General features: G+C 40.0%; 1 protein-coding gene across 1 annotated transcript in view; it reads left to right on the top strand.

Annotated features, from left to right (window-relative positions):
* LOC140686653 (serine/threonine-protein kinase Nek10-like) overlaps window positions 1-17190 on the top strand; it is a 227950-nt gene that overhangs the window by 191853 nt on the left and 18907 nt on the right. Inside the window, exon 11 of the mRNA XM_072940856.1 lies at window positions 14834-14934. Within this exon, the coding sequence (XP_072796957.1) occupies window positions 14834-14934 (101 nt within the window). The remainder of the gene's footprint in view (window positions 1-14833; window positions 14935-17190) is intronic.

Below are 17190 nucleotides of genomic sequence, written 5' to 3'. Positions count from 1 at the left end.
CTTTGCATCAATTTATTTCATATCTCCTTTAGCTGATGTTAACACTCTACACTATTATTCATTTTTTAAACTTAATTTTAATTATTCATTTTTTAATCTGGTGTTTTGGAATGTACATAGAAGTCCTAGGAGAGGCAGTGGCACGATGCCAATAAAAGAAAACCTTTTCTGAGATACTGTTTTCTCTATAGTAGTAACATAAGGGTTATGAGCCCTATACTCTGAAATTCAAGCTGCCCTTTTCGGGAAGATTTCCTAAAAAACGCACATCAAAACAGAACTTCATAATAAAGCTGTGGCAATATTGTGATCTGTAATAAACTGCCAAAATAATGATTTGAAAATGTGACTTTGATACACATTGTATGTGACTTTGTATGTAACTTTGATACACATTGGCAACACTCAACTGGTACAAAACCTTCATTTTCACAGAAAGGATACTAACCACGTTTGGTGGTTAAATTCTGCAGATTTTGTATATAGTACCTCACCTCCTCTTAGTGCCTTAGGGATTCAAGAGGGCTTTGTCTGCTCCTAAAAAAGCACGTGCCTCTTGGTCTAACCAGCTCCTCTCACCTCCTTCCTCTGAATCTGTCTCCAGTTTTTATGACAGCCTGCTTCATCCCTAAGCTTAGCAAGCAGTGCCCCAAACAGTAGCGGTGAGAGAAGTAATGAAATGTCAGTGGGTTTGCCAGCAAGGCCATCCCTTAGGTTCCCATATGACACAGTGCAGACTCGAGAACTGGACAGCCTGGGTTTGATCCTGGCTCTCCACGTAACTGTCTGAGTTTGAGCAAGTACCTTAGTATTTATGAGCTTCTATTTTCTTATCTGAAATGTGGGAGCTGATGGTAATAATGGTACAGTTCTTGCCTCATAGGGTTGTTATGAGGATTAGAAAGATAGATGGATAGATGTAGATGGATGGATGGATGATAGATTAGATAGATGGGTGGATGATAGATTGATTAGATAGACAGACTGACAGATGATGGATGATAGAGACAGGTAGACAGACAGACAGACAGGTAGATGGATGACCCACTATAGCAATTGCACCTGGATTATAGCAGGGATTCAATAAAGATTAATTGCTATTATGTCCGGAGCAACGGCCTCATTACTTAGGAAAATTCCTCTTCCCCTCCTCTGCTCTGAGTGAGTCCCATGCTTGAGAGACCTTGCCTCCCGGGCCATGTTTGCTCTGGCCAGAGTTGGCACTTGTCCCCAGGCTGGCCAGTTCTAGCGTTCCTGCTCAAGTTGGCAGAAGTGATTCGAGCATTTCCTTCATTCAAGCTGCTCTAATTAGAATTCTTCCCTGGGGATGCGGACTCTGGGGACTCAGTAAACAGATGAAGGCAGGAGGTGAAAGGCCCGGGTCGCTGGATGGTCATGCTTGTAGCCAGGAGGAGGTCGGGCTGAGAGGATGAGGCTGGCCCCCGGAGGGAATGTGACAGAGAGTCTGTTCACGTGCAGCCCTCGATTCCATTCTCCCCGAGACCCCGCTGCAGCTTGCTGCTTCCCGCGGACAGATTGCTCTCTTTGCCTGAACTTGCTGGGTTCCTTCTACTTGTCTCTTAGTTCGGGTTGGTCCTGAAAGCACACCCTGAGACAAAGATTCAGGAGCAAGTGCTTTATTTTGGAGGGGATCCTAGGGAACAAGTGTAGGGGAGTGGGGACGTGAGACAGGGAAGGGAAGGTAGCGGGCAAAGATCTCTCCTGGCGAGCTGCACTGGAGCGCCAACCTGCGGCCAGTTTTAATGCATCACTCAGTGAACCCACCTATTAGGAGAGAGTGGGGTGATTATACAACAACTCATAACACCTCCCTGGTGAAGGGCTGTTCCTGGGGTACATGAATTTACTGATATTCAGGCCAGTCGCACTGCAGGTAGAGAAGGTCCAAGGGGTCAAAGAAAATCCTCAGGCAAAAATGCAAATGGCTGGAATTCAGGCCAGAGTGCTCTGAAGAAGTAAGGGTATGGGCTGTGGGCAGGACACCTGCAGCATCTGCATCGACTGACAGGGTAAAAAGCTCTGATCCGGCACAGTACAGGCACCCTGACAGCATGGCCTGATCCTCTTCTGTTTTCTGAATTTTTTTTTCTTTTTCTGGAGATGCTGGGGATTGAACCTGGGATGTTGTGCATGTTAGGCGTGTGCTCTACCACTTAGCTGTACCCATCCCTACAGAATACACAGTTTTGTGTGACTTTATACTCAGAGGAAGGTACTTGTATAATGATGTAATTGAGGTATTGTATTCCGTGAAAGCACCATAATTGTATAGTTATGTGCTTGAATTTTAAAAGCTGGTGATATTTGGGTGGAATACAAATACAAAATGTGGAATGTCAACTATAGGCCAGATATTTTTTTTAAACATCAGTAGAGAAAAAGCAAATAGCAGTTAATGAACCATGAGAAATTTCAAGGCTGTTCTATGTGAATTTGTCTTTGTGATTCAAAGTAGGCAGTGCTTAATAATACTTTGATGGCTATAGCATCATAACTGGGTGAGCTTTATCCATTTCTTTTTTTTAAATTGAAGTGTAGTTGCTTTAAAATGATATATTAGTTTCAGGTGTACAACATAGTGATTCAGTGTTTTATAGATTACACTCCATTGAAACTTACTATAAGGTATTTGCTATATTCCCTGTGTGGTGTATTCCATATTTATATATTTTTTATTTTATACTTAGCAGTTTGTACCTATTAATCACCTAGCCGTATCTTTCCCCTTCTCTGACCCCTCTCACCACTGGTGAAAACTAGTTTGTTCTGTGTCTGTGAATCTGTCTCTGCTTTGGTATATTCATTTTTAAAATTTTTTCTAGATTTCACATATAGGTGAAGACGTACAGTATCTATTTTTCTCTGTCTCACTTGTTTGACTAAGCATAATAACCTCCAGCTGAATCATGTTGTTAAAAATGGCAGATTTTAATTTTTATGGCCGAGTAATATTCCATTATATATATATATATATATATATATATATATATATATATATATATATGTATATGTGTATATATATACACACACACACATACATACTTATACCATATGTTTGTCCATTCATCTGTTGATGGACACTTATGTTCCTTTTATATCTTGTCTTTGGAAATAAGGCTGCTGTGAACACCGGGGTGCATGTAGTTCTTCAAATTCAAATTTTCATTTTCTTCTGGTATAAACCCAAGTGGGCTTGTGCTGGATCATATTGTAGTTGTATTTTTAACTTTTTGAGAAACCTCCATCATACTATCCATAGTGGTTGTAACAACTTACGTTCCCACCATGTACTAGGGCTCCCTTTTCTCCACATCTTTGCCAACATGAATTATTTTTTGTCTTGTTGACAATAGCCATTCTAACATGTCTGAGGGGATTTCTCATTGTGGACTTGGTGTGCATTTCCCTAATGATTAGAGATGTTGAGCATCCTTTTTCATATGCCTGTTGGCCATCTGTGTGCCTTTTTTTGAAAAATGCCTGTTGTGATCTTCTGCCCATTTTTTGATTGGGTTGTTTGTTTTGTTGATACTGCTATATGAGCTCTTTATGTATTTTGATATCAAGCCCTTATCAGACATGTCATTTGCAAACATATTCTCTCATTCAGTAGGTTGTCTTTTCAATTTGTTGAGTATTTCCTTCACTGTGTGAAAGCTTTTAGGTTTAATTAGGTCTGATTTTTTTTATTTTTTTCTTACTGCTTCTTTCACCTGAGGTGACAAATTTAAAAAATATTGCTAAGACTTATGTCAAAGAGGATACTGCCTATGTTTTCTTCTAGGAATATTATGGTTTCTGGTCTTACATTTAGGTCTTTAATCTATTTTTTGTTTATTTTTGTATATAGTGTAAGAAAATGTTCTAATTTTATTCTTTCACACCTAACCAGTTTTCCCAGCACCACTTATTGAAGAGACTTTCCCCCATTGTGTATTCTTGCCTCCTTTGTCATAGATTAATTGCCCATACATACATACATAGGTTTATTTCTGGGCTCTCTGCTCTGTTCCATCAATCTGTGTGTCTGTTTTTGTGCCAGTACCATACTGTTTTGATTACTGTAGCTTTGTAGTATAGTGTGAAGTTATCACGTGTCATACCTCCAGCTTTGTTCTTTTTTCACAAGATTGTTTTGGCTTTTTGGGGTCTTTTGTGGTTCCATGCAAATTTTAGGATTATTTGTTCTGTTCTATGAAAAATGTCATTGGTATTTTGATGGGTATTACCCTTAATCTGTAGATTGCTTTGGATAGAATGAACATTTAAAAAATGTTAGTTCTTCCAATCCATGAAGATGTGATCTCTTTCCATTTATTTGGTTCAGATTCCTTCATCAGTTTCTTTTAGTTTTCAGAGTGTGAATCTTTCATCTCCTTGGTTAAGTTTATTCCTGGTATTTTAATCTTTTTGATGCAATTGTAAATGGCATTATTTGTTTATTTTCTCTTTAAACTAGTTCCTTATTAGTTAGTGTTATTAATAGTTCTGTGTATAGAAAAGCAACATATTTCTGTCTATTAATCTTTTATCCTGCAATTTCAGTGAATTCATTTATTAGCTCTAATAGTTTTCTGCTGGAGACTTCATAGTTTGCTAGGTATAATATCATGTTATATGAAAATAGTGACAGTTTTCCTTCTTCCCTTCCAACTGGGATGCCTTTAATTTCTTTTTCTTTTCTATTTGCTGTAGATAGGACATCCAATATTATGCTAAATAGAAATGGTGAGAGTGGGCATACTTGTCTTGTTTCAGTTTTTCACCATTATGCTTGATGTTAGCTGTGGGTTCTTCATAAATGGCTTTTATTATGTTGTGGTATGTTCTCTCTATCTCAATTTTGTTCCGAGTTTTTATCATAAATAGGTGTTAAATTTTTTTCAGATGCTTTTTCTGCATCTGGTGAGATGATTATGTGATTTTTACTCCTTCAGTTTGTTAATATGGTGTGTAACACTGATTGATTTGTAGATGTTGAACCATCCTTGCATCCCTGCTCTAAATCATGTCTGATCATGGTGAATGACCTTCTTTATGTTGTGTTGAATTCTATTTGCTAATATTTTGTTGAGGATCATTGCATCTTTATTAATCAGAGATATTGGTTGTTATTTATTTTTGTAGTGTCTATATGGTTTTTGTATCAGGCAAATTGTGGCCTTGTAGAATGAATTTGGGAATGTTCCCTCCTCTTAAAATTTTTTGAATAGTTTGAGAGGATAGGTATTAACTCTTCTTTATCTGTTTGTAGAATAACCCTGTGAAGCTTTTGGTCCTGGACTTTTGTTTGTGGGAGATTTTCTAAATTACAAATATAATTTCACTACTAGTGATTGATCTTGTTCAGATTGTCTGCTTTTCCCTGATTCAATCTTGGAAAGCTGTAAGTTCCTAGAAATTTTTCCATTTATTCTAGTTGTCCAGTTTGTTGGCATATAACTGGCCATAATATTCTTTTATAATTTCTTTTTAATCTCTGTGGAATTGGCTGCCATTCCTCCTCTTTCATTTCTTATTTTCTTTATTTGGGTCCTTGCTCTTTTGTTCTTAATGAGCATGGCTAAAGGCTTATGAATTTTGTTTGCCTTTTAAAACAATTAGCCCTTTGTTTCTTATTTGGATTTTTTTTTTGTCTCAATTTTGTTTCCATTTTGATCTTTTTAAGTCCTTTCTTTTGCTGACTTTGGACTTAGTTTGTTCTTCTTTTGCTAAGATTAGGCTGTTAATACTTGAAATTTTTCTTATTTCTTGATGTAGGCCTGTATTGTTATAGACTTCCCTCTGAGAACTGCTTTTGTGCTTCCCAGAGATGTTGGAAAGTTGTGTTTTTATTTTCATTTGTTTCATTTGTTTTCTTATTTTCTCTTTGAATTCTTCATTGACCCATTGTATTTTGGTTTCTGGTTTTCTTCAGAAGCACGTTGTTTAGTCACCACATGCTTGTTTTTCCTACTTTCCTCCTGTAATTGATTTGTAGTTTCATATCACTGTGGTTAGAAAAATGCTTGACATGATTTCCAAACACTTAAATTTGTTGAGGCTTGTTTTGCAGGCTAGCATGTTATCTATCCTGGAGCACATTCTGTGTGCACTTGAAAAGAATGTGTATTCTGCCTTTTTTGGGTGCAGTGTCCTGTGGATATATATTAAGTCCAGCTGATCTAATGTGTCATGTAAGGCCAGTGTTTCCTTAATGACTTTCTGTCTGGATGATCTGTCCCTTGACATAAGTGGGGTGTATAAGTCCCCCGCTATTAATGTATTAGTGTTGTTTTCTCCCTTAATGTCCGTTAGGACTTGCTTAATACATTTAGGTGCTCCTGTACTAGGTGCATACATGCATTATGCATGTTCTGTTCTCTTCTTGTGTTGATCCTTTCTCATTATGTAATGCCTTTCTTTGTCCTTTATCACAGACTTTAAAAAAAAAGTTTTAAAGTCTCCTTTGTCTGATATGAGTATTGCTGCACAGCTTTCTTTTTGTTTCCATTTGCATGGAATATCTTCTTTCATCCTCTCTCTTTCACTCTGCATGTGTCTTTAGCTCTGAAGTGAGTTTCTTGTAGGCATCATATAAAGATCTTGTTTTTTATCCAATCAGCCATCCTATGTACTTGGATTGGAGCATTTAGTACAAGTGATTATTGATAATTATGTACTTATTCCCATTTTGTTAATCGTCTCCTGATCTTTCTGTAGTTCTTCTCTTTTATCGTCTTCTCTTAGTCACTTACATTGTATTTTGATAACTTTCATTAGTTTAAAGTTTCTGTTCTTTCCTCTCTGTTTGTGTTACTATTGTAGGTTTTGATTTGTGGTTACCATGGAGTTCATTTTTATTGATCTGTAAACTATATCTACTTATTTTAAACTGATGGTCATTTAAAATCAAACACAGTCTAAAAGCTCTACATTTTGTACTCCCCCTCCCAAAATTTGTATTTTTCATGTCATATTTAAAATCATCGTGTCTATCACTTAATTATTTATTGTAGTTATATTTTGATTTTACACTTTTTGTCTTTTAATATTTTAACGTATGTATTAGGTTATTTAATAGTTGATCCACAGCCTTTACTAGTGGGATTTTTCCCTTCTTATACTTTATTCATTCTTACTGTAGCCTTTTCTTTTTCACTTAAAGAATATCCATTAATATTTCTCATAAGGTCTGTTTAGTAGTCATGAACTCTTTTAGCTTTGGTCTGACAACCTCTATCTCTCCTTCAGTTGTGCATAACAGCCTTGCTGGGTAGAGTATTCAACTTTGCAGGGCTTTTCCCTCCTTTCAGCATTTTAAACATATCATGCCCCCCTCTTCTGGCCTGCGATGTGTCTGCAGAAAAGTCAGCTGACAGTCTTCTGAGGATTCCCTGTAACTGACTCTTTGTTTTCCTCTTGCTGCCTTTAGAAGTCTCTCTTTATCTTTAACTTCTGCCGTTTCACTTATGTTATGTTCGGGTGTGAGTCCCTTTGTATTCGCTTGTTTGGAACGCTCTGTGCTTCCTGGATGTCTGTTTCCTTCTTCAGCATCAGGGAGTTTTCAGTCATCATTTCATCAAATATGTTTTTGACCCCTTTCTCTCTCTCCTCTTCTTCTGGGGTCCCTATAATTTGAATGTTGGTATGCACGATGTCCTAGAGGTCCCTTAAACTACTCTCCTTTTTAAAAATTTGTTGGTTGTTTTGTTTTGTTTTCGCTGTTCTGATAGGGTTGTTTCCATTACTGTACCTCCCACATCACTGACACGTTCTCCCGTGTCACCTAATCTGCGGTTAATTCCCTCCACGTATTTTTCATTTCAGTTATTTTATTCTTTAGCTCTGTTGGGTCCTTTTTTCTATTTCCCAGTTCCTTCTTAAAGTTCTTACTGTGTTCATTTATTCTTTTCCCAAGTTCAGTTAGCATTCTCTTACCATTGCTTTGAACTCTTCATCAGGTAAATGATTTATCAGGGTCATTAGGGTTTTTTTTCAGGGTGTATCCTTGTTATTTCTTTTGAAACATATTCTCCTCTTCTCATTTTGTTTAACTTTCTCTGTCACTCTGAATTTAAGAGAAACAGTTACCTGCTCTTGTGTTGCAGGCGTGCCTTGTGTGGGAACATCCCTATGTAACTGCGTGTGCTCTGGGGCCTTGGTGGGAGCTGGATCTGACAGCAGCACCGGCCGCATCTTCTCCCACGTGTGCTGGCGGCAGCCACCCTGTTGGGAGGTAGGGGTTGAGCTGGAAGGGCCAGAGCCAGGACCAGGGCTAAGCTGGGGCTTCTCTGCTCAGTGGCTGTCACTGCCCTGTCAAAGGAGGGATCAGGACCACAGGGGATGGAGCAGGAGCCCTGAGGAACTAGGTTTCTCCCACGGGTGCTGGCAGTCTCCGCCTTGGTGGGGGTGTTGGCTCAGGGCCCGAGGCCCGGGGGCTGCACTTCTGTGCTGGTGTCACTGTGTCCCCGGTGTGCTCGCGCAGCTAGAGGCTGGGCGTGACGGGAGGGGTAGCGCTGCGCCGCCGAGCTGACTTTGCTCCCTTCCACGGGTGAGCAGTGACATGCGCTGCCGGTGGTGCCTGCGCCCTGGTCCGAGGCAGGGCTGGGGTCCAAGCCGGCTCCATCCCCTCCAGGCGTGCACGCTGTCGTGGGCAGTGACCGCCTCTGCCTCAGTGGGGAGCAGCCCGGAGCCGGGGAGGCTGGGGCAGGAGCCCGGTGGGGACCGGGGGGCGGTAATGCAGCAGTCCCGGTGGGCCGGCCGGAGCCCCCGGCAGTTCTCAGCCTGCTGCCTCCACACTGCGGCTGGGAGAGAGCCGGTCCGGGCCCTTCAGGAGCAGAGTCTCAGTTTCTTACAGCCCCCTGGTGAGCCTCACTGGTTTTCACACCGGCTGAGGGGTCTCTCTTCCCGGTGTCGGCCCCCAGGGCTGGGGTGCCCAGTGCGGAGCCTCGACCCCTCGCTCCCCAAGGAGACGCTGAGCCTGTGATGTCCCCTCCTCTTCAGCGTGTGGGTCCCGACCAGATCCCTTCCCCCTTCCTGCCAGACTCCGTGTGGACCTTTCTTCACAGCCCCCGCTGCAGGGGAGCTGTTCTGCTGGTCCCCAGGCTGATGTCAGTGAGAGTCCCTCTGTGTAGTTGTAGTTTGGATGTGTTCGTGAGGGGAGGGGAGCCTGTGTCCTCTGAATCCTTCGTCTCGATCCCATCTCCCATTATCCATTTGTTTAATTTCCCAGGCTCTTCAGTGTGTTTATATTTAATTTTCCATTTGTTTAATTTCCCAGGCTCCTCGGTGTGTTTATATTTAACTGGTCCCATTATTGGCTGCTTAATAGAATCCAGAAAGAATTAGAATTAGAGAAACCTGAAATAGACCATGTAATGTGTGCCCTTTCTTGAAGCCAAGAACTGTAAGTGCTTATCTCTTTTATTTTTCACCATCTTCATGACAGGTTAAGGGGAAAACAGCCTTTGAGGAAGGTGGTTTATAATTTCTTTTCTTTTTGTTACTGAAAATTTCTATACCCAGAAAGACAAAAGCCAAAGTGTTCTTATGCCAAGTTGAAGTTCTTTTCTTACGACTCGAAATTCTTTTCGGATTTTAGTGGCTGTGCAACACAGCTCGTCAGTACTTACCATTTAATAATTTAATAATTCTTAATATAGTGAAAGATTTTTTTCAGTCTTTTGTTCTAAATTTGTTTCCTATTTATACATACTTATAACCCTTTTAATCAGACATATAGATGTTCCACGAAAGAATCTGTTCATTCAAAAATTCCATGTCTAGGAAGGTTGTATGAGTTAATCTGATAAGGAGGAATCTTATTCACAAGGGAAAATATTTTTTACTTTTTCAGGGAGCTCCTGCTTGAAACTCTCTTCCCTAGTTGTTCAAAAATTCCCAACTCTTAGCAGAGAGAATTCAGAAATAGGCTGATACTACACTTTGGTCAACTGGGGGAATGTATGTAATCCATCTTTATTCAACTTATAGTACTTAACAGCTCCGGGCTTGTGTTGTGAATTGTAGTTTCAGGAGATGGGATATATAATATAAATCATGCCTCAAAGCACCAGGAATGGGCAACTAACTTGGCCACCGTAATGTGCCATGAGACGATAAGGCAGACTGGTGTGCACTGCACAGCTGCAGAGACCCCACACTTCCAGTTTATTACATGTACCTGCTTTCCAAAAAGATTTGACCATTAAATGTTCAAAGGTACAGGTAAAACATGTTAAACACAGCAACTCCTTTTAAGAAGAGGAAAAGTATTTCAGGCCTGGGAAGGAGCATAAATATTATTTCATATTTGAAGTAACCAGAGGAAATGTCCATGATTTCACAGTCTCCCAGTGCTGAGTCAGGAGGCTGAGTCAGGGTAGAGTTAAGGGGCCGCCTCGCTTCATATCCCAGCACTGCAGCCTTGGTTGGAGAGTTTTCTTAATCTCAGTCATCTATAAAATGAGGATAAAAATGACTACCCTTCAGAACGGTTCTTAGGATGACATGAGACGAAATGTGTAAAACCCTCCCCCGCACCTTGCCCATGTCCATGCTAGCAAAGCACTGGTCTTCCTCCGGGTCCTCCTGCCACCCCAGAGGGAAAAGCTAGCTGTTTAATGTCATGCTCATGCTAGTAAATACAATTTTTGACACTTTAAGTAAATTGCCTCTTACAGTGAATTTCGTACTTTCCTTCTAAGTTTTAAAAAATTAATAAGGTTCACTATTTTAACAAAAGTATAAAAGCAACACGGAGTATTCCAATTTTAAACTTGTATCTCATTTAAATTTTAATGAGACCAAATACTGTCTATCTTTTGCAATAGGAACCACATAGATATGAATCATGGACATACTCTGTAGATCTGACATTGCAATATGGTCAGCTTCTATGATGTCTTTTTAAGGAAAGTTTGCTTTAATAAAAATTGAATAATATTGTCTATGTAAACACGGCTTGTAATGTTTTTGAGTACTTAGGATGCATAGTATTTTCAGTGTGCTAATCTGAAAGATTGAGAGAATGCTTTAAAACTTAAAATGATGTGGCTAACGCTTGCTGCAATCTTGGTAGTTACTAATATTTAACTAAAGAACACAAATTTTAAAAGATATCTATGTGAATTTTTATCATTTTTGCTTTCCTAAAATTATTAAGACCTAAATAAATACACATTTTGGGATGGGGAATATAAAAAAGAGCAATGATTTAATAAGATAAAAAAGGAGGAATAATAATTCTCCTACCCAGTATTAGCTGAAGTTGTTCAGGAAATCAAGAGGACTTGCAAATGTTACAGCCAGACTTCCATCACTACCAGTCTCAGATTTAACTCTTTCTCCCCAACTCTAACCCCTGTGATCACTCACATCTCAGTAATCCTGCCAGAGCAGCCCAGAGTGCTGAAGTAGTCATGACATCCTGTCTTGTCGCGATACAGCAGCAGCAGGGACCTGAGACACTGTTTTGGTGGCGAGATTAAAATTGCCTGTAGTCTAGGTAATGGGGTTGGGAACTGCCCTTTAAGTTGAAAAGAAATAGCAGATTAGGTAAAAACACAGGTAAAGTGTAAAATACAATAAAGGGAGTAGTAATCAGACAATGTAAAGAGTATTTACAAATCAGTAAGAAAAAAGAAGCTTGGGACCCAAACAGAAAATTCACCAAAGTGCAGTAAACCTCATCAGCATTCAGATAAATGCAAAATAAAACAAAATCAGATTTGCAGAATCGAAGCATTTGATAATATATAGTGTTGATCCAGGTGTAGAAAAATGGATTGTCTTCTGGTCAGAGTGCAAATTGATTTATCCACTTTAGAGTGTATTTGTTAAAATAGGAAATACCTATACTCAGCTATTTAATTTCTCCTCATTTACTCTAAAAGACTTCTTGTGCTTATGCACAATGTGGCATGTGCATTTATACTCACTGTAGCATCACTTAGAACAAAATTAAAAGCAAGCTAAGCTCCCAGAAGTGGCTGAGAAACTATGATGCATTCAGAACATGTCATACTGCTCAGTAGCAGTTATAAATAATGAGCTGTAACTGCGTGTTGGCAAGAAGAATCTTTGTGACAGACTGAAGATAAAAACTGTAATGGGGGAGGGAATAGCTCTGTGGTAGAGTGCATGCCTTGCCTGCATTAGTCTTGGGTTCAATGCCCAGTACCTCTAGTAAGAAAATAAGTAAATAAATTAGCCTAATTCCCCCCCAAATATTTTTTAAAAAAATTGTAAAATGGTCTTATGATGTGTCACCATTTATTGCAAAAGAGGAAAGGAAAACATGAGGTAATACTATAGATTTTCTACAGCAGTGGCTTTCAAAGTCATTTTGGAAATGACCCTCAGTAACATACACAGTGTATATGACTGGGTGGAACCTTAATTCATGCAGTGCACTCTGAATTTTTTCTATCCTGTTCTATTTCTTTCCATCCCATTCCATTCCCCCCCCCCTTTTTTTTTTCCAAAATGCTGGTCATGACTCATTAAACTGATTTTAAGACTCAACCACAGACTGAAAAATACTGTTCTGAAGATACACACTTAAGTATGTCAATGGACAGAAGAGCAACTGGAAGGCAATGCGCCACGCTAACAGCAGAGATTTCTTCCGGGGGAGGTGGCTGGTGGGTGGTGGCTGCAGGGAGCCTCGAGGTGCTTCTGTGACACTTAACGTTGTTTCACATTTGTTTGGTCATTTTACAGTGGGCATGTGTAATTACATATTTTTCAGTTATGTTTTTAGAGAGTAAGCAATCAAAACTGTTTTCGAAAATCAAAGACTTACTGGGATTGACAGCGTAGTGGTCAAGGGCCTTAAGAAACATGATTTTAAGTTACATTGCATAACTGAGCAGTTCCGAAGGCAGGCGTTCCAGCTAACAATCTCTGTTTTTGCTTGTAGGGCCACAGATGAGCACATTCCTGTGGCAAGGTAGAGTGAAAGCCATGTGACACCCCACTCAAAGTGTCATCACAAATCTGAGAACTCTCTGCCATGCTGTCAGATTTTAACTCATTACCTATGAACATTAAGTCCACATGCCAGGAACATAAAGTAGTCAGCATAAAACTGATCAAAAACCAAGCCCTCTGGTTTCTGAAAATGCAGAGCTAATGTTCCTGTAGCAGCGTCAACTTGGCCACATTAGTTTTGGGTATCAGTCTAGACAATTACATTTTAAGAATTATTTCTGTGAAGGAGCACAACTGTGGGAAATACAATGTACATACACTTTGCCATCTCTGCAGGCCAGAGCAGATACCTCCAGCTCTCTGCTTTCTATTTTTGAGCTACCTTAATCCTCTCTGGTTTACCATCACATCTTTACCCTAAGGGAAATTTATTAAACCTCATCTTTTAAACGATCAAGTAGTTGATACATAAAAGGAGTTCGATACAGTGCCTAGCAGAGGTAGATCCTTTAAATTTCAAACATTTAAACAGGGTATTAAATGTACACAAACTAGAGCTAGATTATTTCTTGAATGAATTTCTCAACAAACTCAGGAAAGATACCCATGAAGAAAATAACATTTCTTTTAATGTTCCATTTATTTTCTCTTTTGGGGTTTGTCTTCTAAATATAAATTTTCCTGTGCTAATAAAAAAAAAAGTTGACTCTTTTAATGACTACCTTAAATTTTCTCTTTAAATGTTTTGAAAACTAAAGTTTTTATGCAAGCTTTCCCAGAAAGCATTTCTATAAGAATCATTTTTTCAAAATCCTAGCTGTTGCTGAAGCAATGATTGTATTCACATTTAATTTTATACAGACTGGTTGATTTCAAGGTTGTAATTTCAAGGTTGTAAGAAGGTAAGGAAAGAAAGATCTTGCACCTTTTCTTTGAATGAAGAGAAACTGGCAAGAAAAGCATTGTTTCAGAAAGTGTGCAACTGGTTCTGGGGAGGAAGGGAAAGAGCATGAAGGTGGGGAGAGGACAGCCTACATCCATGTATCTGAAGTGTCTTCCACTTTCTCCAGTGTGTATCTGAGTGTGAGGGGAGGCAGAGGTGGCCTTGTGGCTGATCTAGGGGGCTAGGTAATTCCTTTAAATAGCTTTACATTCCTCAAAGTTTAAAACAGGCCATGAGTGGCTCTGACATTTGAATCTGGGAAAGCAGCTTATATGCAGTTGGGCACCAGGCTAGTCTTGAACTGTGAACGTGATGTGGTGCTCTGATGAGAATTCAGGAAAAATTATATGTGTCTTATTTAGACCTGAAGAGAAATGAAGGTGAAAAGTATACTTTGTGATAATCACAGGTTTGAAAGTAACATGATTTTCAAACCCTTGATTATTATAAATCAGAATTTTTTGGGTTTTTGTTTGCTAAGATTGCCTATTCAATATTTTCATTGGGTAGTTTCAATAAATTAGTTTTTTTATGTTATTGAGGGCATAATGAATTTAAAAATTTTAAGTATGATAATCTCTTAACTGCACATATGTGAAACCTAGCTTTTAAATGACCACAGTAGCCAAGACACCACTGATTCCTGGTGGCAGCATAATGTAATTGCAGGCAAAATTCCCAAGTGATAAAACAGTCTTTCATATGTTATAAATGATGACATCATTATGTTACTTAGAAGTCTGAGAAATAGAGGGAAGGAATTACACCTCCAGTGTCGTAAGATATTGAAGTGTTACAAGGTCTCTACATACTGTCTCATTGGTAGGATGAAAGTTTTTCCTTTAAATCTTTTATTTATTTATTTTTTTCAGAATTTTACCCCATTTCCCACAAATGCCACTTTTGAAGGGGAAAACCAGGGTCTTAACTAACTGGAGAATTTGTCATCCACAGCATCTGCAGGAATTGCCGTGTCCCAGAGGAAAGTACATCAGATCAGTGACCCCATCCAGCAGATCTTAATCCAGCTGCAGAAAATCACCTACATCACTCAGGTCAGTGTGCTAACTTCTTCCTTCCTTTTCATTTTACGTAGATGTTCGGAACACAACTGCTTTGTGGAACTTTCAGTTAGAGCCATGCTTGTTCTTACTCCCTCCAACTGCATATGTCTGGGAACATTTTGGCTTAGCAAAACTGTTCCTAAATCTCAGTGACCCTTAGGCCTTGGGAAAGCAAGCACTGACTACAAATTATTTACATAAATCTGTGTCTTGATAAGCAACTTGAATGGTCATTTACCAAAGGTAATGTCCTGTTAATATGAAAATAAACTTTTAGAGACAAATAAGTGTAGACATTTGGACAAGAAAGTGACTATTATTTTGAAGTTTAAGATTATACATCTTCACTCATTCATTTTTTTTAATTTGACATACAATTATTAGGTGCCTGCTATGTACCAGCCACTGTTCTAGGCACTTGAGACATATCGATGAGCAAAATGTACATACGTTGCCTCACGCTAAGTTTCAGAGAACCAGTCTGGTGATTCTGTCTGTTGCCAATTGTGGCGACTCCAAATAAACATTCAAGTAGTAGAGAGAAATCCCGCCAGGCAAGTGGAACAGCTGGGCGCATTGTAAGTCTAACTTGGGCTAATACGCCTACTGCCCCCCAAATCAAACATAACAAAACAAACAAGAAACTATTTGGATTAGTGTATTGCAGTGACATTATAAGACCGTAGGGCTTAGAGTCACTTGATTGCTGGTGTCTGAGCTTCCCTAAAACCCTGTGGATTTCCTTCTTCTCAGTGAACAGTCACTCTGGTAAACATCTGGGGGTCTCTGGTAAACATTTGGGGAAGGCTTGGAGGAAAATTTATATTGCATACTTACAGCAGTGCTCAGGGCCCTTCCACAAGGGGCCGCAGCTTTCCCGCCCATCGAGGGGCTCTAGGTCTTGGAACTGACTGAGGTCTGGAACCTGCGTGAGAGGCTGTGACTCTCCACTGAGGCAGCAGCCACTCACGTCACATTTTTGTCTGGCAGACCTAGAGTTCCTTTTCTGTCATATGGATTAAGGAATGCTCTAGTAGGCGGACCACTGTTTCCTTCACAAGAACACCCCAACCAGTTAAGGGCCATCAGAGATCTCTATGGGCCAGGCATTCTAGTTATCAGGATATATCCCTGCCACCCTTTCTGGTAAATGCCCCCAACTTGTTACTGGTGATCAGGTGCCACCTTTTGGCCCCTGCTTCTCTGGGGTCACATCATCCCTGTTGGGATCACGTACTGACCATGTCTTACCCAGCCTACAAAGGAGACCAGCCACAGAGGTGTTCAGGGATGCTGGTGCTGCCCTCCCGGATGTGTTTCTCAGTGCCTTCGTGCAGGGAGCAGCTTCTGAGTGTTCTTGCTGAATACTCAGAGAGTGAGTGTGCAGGTCACACGTGGTAAATCCACCCCAACATTCCTATCTCTCCACGCCTTTGAACCCCCCTCCTCTACAAGCCAGGGAAACTGGCATTTTATCCTCATTAAACACAGACCACGACTGAGTCCAAGTCTTTGTGCCCCAGCCAATCAAGTTACCACCTCCGGCTTCACAAACTAACAGATTAAATATGGACTCTCTAGTAAGTACACATGTATGAATGAATTCAGCCTGATTGAGTCCTATATTTTGTCCTTCTCGGCCTAACACCCTTAGAATCCACTCCTGCACGTGGTCTCTGGGATGCTTCTTATACATAATAGCCAGGTTTTGCAATTTCTTTGATGTGCTAGCTGTTTCCTCCTGGGTCTTACTGTGCACCAGTTCCCCTGGATCGTACTGAGCTGTGTCCCTAGTTACTGACTGGACCCTCCCTGTTGTGTGTCTAAGAGGGATAAGCACCCCTTTTAAATGCAGTACCCCTCATCTGTCCCAGGGGAGGTTAGTATAGAATTTTCAAGCAAAAAGAAGGCTTGTCTTCTCAGATGCCAAGTTTCAAGCTACTTCCACTGGCAATGATGGCTCCCAGTGACTTGGGTTTTGACTTTGTCCATTTCACCTGGGTCCCACAACATGTCCTTTCTTGGAGTTTTAGTATCCTAATCTTTTTTTTCTAACTGGCACATGAGAATCGTGGTGAAGTGTGCATTCAGGTGACACTGTCATTTAGCAACCTGCTTAATTAAATTTTTGTCAGCCTTGTCAGTGCTATGGTAGCAAGAAATACATTCTGTTAGGGCTGTTGTGGAATCTTTCTTGGTCTTGGGCCATGACCTGAGCTGAGAGTTAAAGGACCCAAGCTGGTCTTT

Source organism: Vicugna pacos, chromosome 17 (assembly GCF_048564905.1).
Source record: "Vicugna pacos chromosome 17, VicPac4, whole genome shotgun sequence".
NCBI classification, from domain to species: Eukaryota; Metazoa; Chordata; class Mammalia; order Artiodactyla; family Camelidae; genus Vicugna; species Vicugna pacos.
The sequence above is the reverse complement of the archived record's forward strand: the minus strand, read 5'-3'. Positions and strand labels throughout refer to the sequence as shown.